The sequence below is a fragment of the Prosopis cineraria genome, unplaced genomic scaffold (assembly GCF_029017545.1).
Source record: "Prosopis cineraria cultivar Desert tree isolate PC_DT_omini unplaced genomic scaffold, ASM2901754v1 PC1315, whole genome shotgun sequence".
Lineage (NCBI taxonomy): Eukaryota > Viridiplantae > Streptophyta > Magnoliopsida > Fabales > Fabaceae > Prosopis > Prosopis cineraria.
Window position 1 is genome coordinate 8,359 of NW_026556640.1, and position 7,404 is coordinate 15,762.

The following is a 7,404-nucleotide window of genomic DNA, read 5'->3' on the forward strand; positions in this document are numbered from 1 at the left end:
CAAATGAAATTCAGAGTTACGACTTATGTCAATGATTTATAAAATAATAATATTTACTGATTACTCATCTTGTACAAAAATATGAAAAATAAATTACCCTATTATTATCATTTATGCTGTGAACATACACTTGACTAAAATTTCTATATATTAATATATTGACATTGATGATCAGGACTACACCGAACAGTCTTGAACCACATTACTAATCACAAAAATCCAATGTCCACTAAACCCACTTGCAAGAAAGTATCCTTCCCTCTCCCATGATCCTGCTGAGAAATAATTGCTCGCGTCAATCTGACCAAGAAAAATGGTCCCAGGCTCATTGCATCAATTGAGACCACGCAGAGGCTAAAACGTTCAACAGGTGGCACTAGCAGAAGCAAGTAAGTGGATAACAATTTCTCACAACTACATGTAAGCAATGAGAAAGGAAACAGCAAAACTGTAATATAAATTCAAAAACTAACTATTCGGTGGCTGAACCATTGGTGCCAAAGAAAGAAGTGCCATCCTTTTTCATGGTTGGAACCATGCAACTTAAAAATACAATAAATAGGCGTGGAGGGAAAAATCAATCAATTAATAATCAATGTCTAAATGAACTTTCATGTTACAGAAATTACAAATCGTATAAACATCAGATGGATCATGAATTACAATGTGGATTCTACAATGTTTTGCTTCAGTAGGGCTTATTCTGCTTGTTGTCCCTCTTAAGTTGAACCTTTAATTTCTTACCACTTAATTGGAATCCATTCATCATATTTATGGCGCCTTGAGCAGCGTCTGGAGAGTCATAACTTACAAACCCTGTAAATTGTAGTACATAAGACACCAAAATCTCCGTGCAAACAAATTCATTAATAAACCGTACTGGGCTTACCAAAACATTTGCTTACACCAGTTGCTTTATCAACAAACACTTTAGCACTCAAAACCCTACCAAACGGTTGAAACGCATTTGCCAGCTCTTGATCTCCATATTCAGGAGGTATGTGATAAATAAAGAGATTAGCCCCAGGTGGTCCTGAGTCCGAGAAAGACAACGAAACAATGGACAGACTTGTCACCAAGTAAATATTCAAGTCTTTTCAGAAATAAAGAATATAACGGAAGAACGTAGGTGGTAGATGCATAAACACAGAGACAACAGACCTTCAACCTGACTACTGGAATTTTTATTGGCACCTGAAGATGTAGCAGAGTTGCTACTCCCACCTGCAGGTGAAACTGAACCAGGAGAGCTGCTCACAGGCCTAGGACTTACCACTCCTCCAGGATATGCCATTGGATGCTGCATACCTGGAACTGCAGGATAAGAGCCATAATAACTTCCAGAAGGCACGGGATAATTTCTAGGGTTCATATTTAGACCAAGTTCAGGTCCCAATGCATTTCCTTGGTTTATGTGAGGCATCATATTATGGAAACCAGGTTGATTCTGCAATGGTGGCAAGCGGTAAGGCATGAGCCCATAACCCCCAGGAGCCTATCAAGAGAAAGTTATCAGTCAAAAACATGACCACTTGAAGATAACAAACTGATGAAGGTAAAGATTTATGACAGGATGATGTGATAATGCTAAAGAAAAATTGCCTTGAAGTGTCATTAAGGGTAAACATTGCATTACAGAAGATGTATATAATTTACCTGATAGCCATATCCATTATATTGTGGAACATAGCCCATTGGCAAGGCTCCAAACAATGACTGATGCTGAGAATCGTTATGTGGCACATTAGAAGCTTGGGACTGTGCTTTCTGAGCCCTCCGCGCTTGTCTTTCCTTTTCTGTATCTGCCCATTTGACCACCAAAGGAACACTTGAACCCTATAGAAGGATAATCAGATAGCAATTTAATGGATTAACCTAAATGTCAATTTATCAACATTATTGGCAATTATAATATGCATCAGTTCATCTCAACAGACAACAACAACAACAAGCCTTTATCCCACTAGGTGGGGTCGGCTACATGGATTGCAAGACGCCATTGTGCTCTATCATTTATTAAGCTTTTAGAAATATTATTAATTAAGAGATCACGTTCAACAACTTCCAAGAGTGTTCTCTTAGGCCTTCCTCTACCTCTCTTAATCGGACTCAAAGTTATATGTTCCACTCTTCTCACTGGTGCCTCCCTTGGTCTTCTTTGTACATGCCCAAACCATCTCAACCGATTTTCTACCATTTTTTCCTCAATAGGTGCCACCCTCACTTTTTCACGTATGTGCTCATTTCGAATTTTATCTTTACGTGTATGTCCGCACATCCATCGTAACATTCTCATCTCTGCTACTCCAACTTTATGCTCTTGCTGTCCCGTTAGAGCCCAGCATTCACTACTATATAACATTGCCGGTCTGATAGCAGTACGATAAAACTTTCCTTTAAGTTCATCTCAACAGAAATAGATCAATTATATATGCATATATTGTATAAAGAAAAGGGCATGAGGATGCAGTCCAGTGTTTGGTCAATCACTTTATTTGACTATTGACGGCTAGAAGGAGATGTAATTCAAAGTAAATCCATGATCCAATAGATTGTGTATGACAGAGATGTGCGTATAACTCCACAATAGGTTCGTTTTTTCACATTCACAGATGTTTATGCCAGTGCCAAGTGTATTCTTGCGTAGTAACCCCAAGCTCAAGTTTTGTTCAACTTGGGCCCACTTAATGCAAACAGTAAAATAAGGCTCACGGGCCAGAGTAATTTCTTGCCCAGACTTGGGTTCGATTTGAGTCTATCATATAAATAATGAGTCAGGCTCGAACATGAAAAATCATCTTGCATATATTAGTTAAGGACACAAAGCTAGGTTTAAATTTCCAAATTCAGACAAGGTCTACAATTAGAATAATATACTAAGTATTTGCGCTTCTGCAATTACATTCAACACACAAGATTGAATGTTGATGTCCCTCACCAACAGGATTTTGTGGCTGAATGCCGCTTGAAGGTCCAAAATGCTGCAAGCACAATTTACAACTAAAATTGTAATTGTGTTTAAAAGCAGGCTCTCTCCATTCTATTACACATGCACACAGCTAAAAATTTTATGAATCAACACCAATGAATAATGTGCAAGGACAAAGAAGTTTGCCATGTGTGTTTGTCAGTAGTGTAGTTTAAATCCACGTCTTACTCACCAAAAAGAAAATAAAAACATGCCTTTGCACCCATCTTGCCAGTAAAATTGGATACCACTATTAGAGTTTGTTTGGTTCAGTAGATGGGAGAAATTTTAATTGGGGGGGGGGGGAGATTTTAATGTTAAATTCTTTGGTTTGGTTAGAGGGAAGGAAAAGAAAGGGATTCTTTTTTTTTTTTCCCTATTTTTCTTGGGTTTGGTTTAGACCACCTGAGGGATAAAAAATTGACTATTATACCCCTTTCAAATTTAAGTTCTTATTTTTCTCTGTACAAAAAACAAAATGTTTATATGCTTATCATTTATCTTGTTTTAGAAATGTAACAACTTTCATCTTGCTTATTATACAAATCTCATATATTATTTACTAATTTTTTTTTTATTAATATATTTTTTAAAAAAATATTTAATTAATTTTATTGAAATATCTCATTATACAGCTTGACATCAGTTAAAGAAGGGAAAAGAGGATGAGGAGAAGCTGTGGAGAGAGAGGCATGGGAAGAGACAGATTATTTTTTGGATATCATAAGGGTAATCTTGAAATTAAGAAAAAAAGAGAGAACAACTCCGTCGTTATAAAAATTAAGTTCTTCCCTCTTCCAAATCCCCCATAGGAAGGGCCCCTCCCCTTCCCTCCAACTAAACATATGTTTGTACCATTGTGTTGGCAAGTATTTTGAATCAGCTACTACGGTTGCAGCATGTACTTCAGATCAATTTTTTTCCCCTTTGCTTACAGTGGAAAAGTACAATAGCAGATGGAAACATTTCAGCTCAGATTCATAGTGTAACGATTGATTCCATACAACTACACAAACCATGTAACGTCCAGAATTCAAGAGATAGTTCGATTAAATTAACCTCCATCTTATGTTTTCCATTGATTGCTTCCAGAGCAGCAAGGGCCTGTTCTTTGGTTTCATACTTCAAAAACGCACAACCTACCACCAAGGAGAACATGTAATAAGCCTTTGTAGTTCGCAAAAACAAACGCCCAGGACAAAAAAGATATCTTTAAATTCTAAAGTAGTACCTTTACTAGTTTGCTGAGAACCTCTCAAAATCTGTAAATCCTTTATAGTTCCATACTTAGAGAAAAGAGCTGAAACTTCAGCTTCAGAAACGTTCTTTGGAAGCATGCCAATAAAGAGTTTGTGTTCTGGAAAGGAAGCCAAAATTTATTTATCAAGGCACATGTGCACATTTAAAAAATGCATCAAAAAAGAAAGCATAACAAAAGGAAAACTCGCTTCCAAAATTTTAAATGATTCTCAGAACATATTTGCAAAACAAAATCTTCAACTAACTAATGAAATTATATTACACCTAGTCTTTCCAACTCGCCATCTGCATACTTCACTTGCAATGGACTCGATGCCTGAATTGAAAACAAAGAACAGGATGTTTTCAAGTTAAAATTTAGAATTATAAGAACATATGATATCATATACAATAATGTCAGCAAAGACATTCATAAAGTTATCACTATGGGTGCTGAAGGTAGGAATAAGACTAGTCAAGAAAATAAAATAATCCAAAGCCTGCTAAATGTTCTTATAAATCTACAAATCACATCTCACAAGATTAAATTAGCAACCACCAGGAGGTCAAGATGCATAAAAGTCAAAACAGACATTCTAAAAGAACAGTTCACTGATAATTCCATAATGATAATTTATAGCGAGGAAATGATCTTAAAGATTGGATAATGAAAAATAAACCTTCTCCTATCCTAAAGGACTTTTAGGGCAGTAAGATTGGCGGTCAGCTTGAAAAAAATTATCAAACTACGATTTTTTATCTTAGTTCTACATATCTAGTTTAAAAATGAAATACTATTGTGCCCGCATGTCTCATGCAAGTTAGACTAAAACTAGCTGAACTAAATAAAATGATGTTCCGTTTCCCTCAAAATCACCACAGTTGGGCTCCACGTCGATTCTTCCCCTTCTCTGGGATTTTAAAGTAAATTCACATCCTTTATCGGCTTCCAATATTAATACTTACGGTTAGCATGCAATTGGTATCAAACTATACTACATTATAGATGCATATTTATCGAAAAAAAACCTAAAATAGGTTTCAGTTAAAGTTGCGGTAGCGAGTTCGGTACCCAAAAATAGCAAGTGCTATGCATTATACTAAAATTAGATCGTTCTTGAACACTAATGCTAATCCAAGGGGAGAAGAAGAAAACAAAAACCGAACACATAATAAAGTATCAAGACATGAAAGTTGAATCAACCCCAGGTAGCGTCTTCTTGTTATGACACGCATTGACCGCCTTGTCCGCCTCTTGCCTCGACGGACAAATCACGAAGCAACACCCTGCAGCGGAACACAACAAAACACCACGAAATTAGGGTTGGGAGGAGACGCAGAGGAGCAACAAGTCTATGAATCTGACCAATCTTGAGAATTAAGAAGAGAAGCACATTTGACCGAATCAAAGACAGAGAAATGCCAGATTTGAACTGAAAGAAGGAAGAGAACCTCGAGAGAAGCGAGTGACTTTGTCCTTGATGATGTTGACCTCGTCCACCAGAGCGAACTCCTTAAACATTGTAAGAAGCTCGGCCTCCGTCATATGCTTGGGCACTTGACCCACGAACAATTTCACACTCTCCTCGCTAGATTTTCTCTCTTCCTTCCCCTCCGCCATTAATGCCGAAACTCTCTCCCCGCAGCCTCACTGTCGTTCCCGTGCTTCTCTCTGTCGCGCGTACCAGTGTTTCCGGCTCTCAAATTCTGGTCCGAGCTATCACAATTTTCCGTATCTCGCTCTCCCGAGTCTGGTTTTTTCTCTCAAAGAGTGCGAAATTCGGAGTCGTCGCAGGGAAATTGGGGACTTTGTGAATGGCAAAGTTGGATCTTCGATGGATATAATTATTATAAAATATTGCAGTAAGGGCTTCTTTCACACCGTTTTTACGAAACTGCCATTACAGCTGTTCAAGAACCTCGTCTTTTCTGGCGCTCTGGTGTACACGACGGTTCAGTGTTTTCCTGTCCTTCATATTTCCAAGTGATAACTGCAACTACAAATTCAACGAGAATATTTGGTCTTCATTTTTATTTGTGTCCGAATAAATTATCCAAACTTGATTTATTATCGGATCTTTTCCACTTAATTAATAATTAGTATCTTTTTTTTTCCTAATAAAGAAACCGTAGGTACGTATTCCCTGAACATTTGTGTCGGTTGAACTGAAAGTCGGGAACGTTATGGCCTCTTCGTCTTTTTTTTTTTTTCCTAATACAAATAAGAGTATATATTATATATCGGCGTAACAGTACAATGGTGTGACAACGACAAGGTGTGGGGGTGTGTTCTGTGTAAGATGATCCGCGACAAAGGATTCGACTTGGAAATGAAGGAAGAACAGGATTAAAGTAGAACCCAAGTCCTTTAACATCACGTTCGAACTCGTTGTTCTTACATTCGTAGCAATACTCTGGGAATACGGTTGAAAGTATATTTAATAAGATGACCTTCGTTCTAACGAAATTGCCCATATGTAAACAAAAATAGTGAATTTCAGGAGTAATGTCTCGCTCGATATAACAATATATTACTGTCTAAATATCTTGCAGCGATTTTTTTTTCTATGTTTGACTTTCAACATTGCTTGAAGCGAAATAATACCAGCTCCCATTGACTGCTAATAGAGAGAGTAAATAAAAGTTTAATTTCCCTCAACTTGCCAACAAAAAAATGTGTTTAATTTGGGGCAACTATGTAGAGTTAGTTTTAATTTAACGTTTTTATCCCAAAAAAAAAACTAATTGGGCATGACCCCCCTTAAAAATATAGTAATCTGTGCACAAAAACTTAGTCATATATGGGTGCGCGCGCGCTATTAAATTTAAAAATTGATCAATATTTTCTTCCTGCCTCTTTGGTGGGGGATCGATGAAACAAATAATTATAAGGTCTACCATCAATATTTTCTTTTTATATAATTATTTTGTTCTTTTTTTTTGGCCAAATTATTCTCTTGTTCTTAAATTTTCACGTGAGGCACTGAGACATGTATGTCAGTTTGATTCAACTAATCGCATTTCCCATACATATAATCTGTTTGTTTACATTTCATTGTTTAAGATAAATATATTTTTTAATGTTAAACTCGTGAGTATCCTTTCTATTTCACCCACGAAATTTCTAAATAGATAAACTCCAACTCTTGTGCGCAAATAATGGCAATTATAAATTATTGCATTTGTAATGTGAAACT

General features: G+C 36.7%; 1 protein-coding gene across 1 annotated transcript; it reads right to left on the reverse strand.

Annotated features, from left to right (window-relative positions):
• Positions 1-565: 565 nt before the first annotated feature.
• Positions 566-6,071, reverse strand: LOC129299823 (RNA-binding protein BRN1-like). The gene is made up of 9 exons (XM_054938300.1): positions 5,660-6,071; positions 5,412-5,494; positions 4,493-4,544; positions 4,200-4,325; positions 4,028-4,107; positions 1,657-1,836; positions 1,162-1,495; positions 890-1,033; positions 566-816 (listed from the first exon to the last, which is right to left on the reverse strand). The coding sequence occupies exons 1-9, from the start codon at positions 5,826-5,828 to the stop codon at positions 689-691; spliced, it is 1,296 nt and encodes a 431-aa protein (XP_054794275.1). The 5' UTR covers positions 5,829-6,071; the 3' UTR covers positions 566-688.
• Positions 6,072-7,404: the final 1,333 nt, after the last annotated feature.

Coding starts and splice junctions, on each gene's coding strand:
- LOC129299823 (XM_054938300.1), bottom strand. CDS start 5,828: ATGGCGGAGGGGAAGGAAGAGAGAAAATCTAGCGAGGAGAGTGTGAAA. Junction 5,495..5,659: donor AGTCACTCGCTTCTCTCGAG/GTTCTCTTCCTT, acceptor GTTCCGCTGCAG/GGTGTTGCTTCGTGATTTGT. Junction 4,545..5,411: donor ACAAGAAGACGCTACCTGGG/GTTGATTCAACT, acceptor TTTTCAATTCAG/GCATCGAGTCCATTGCAAGT.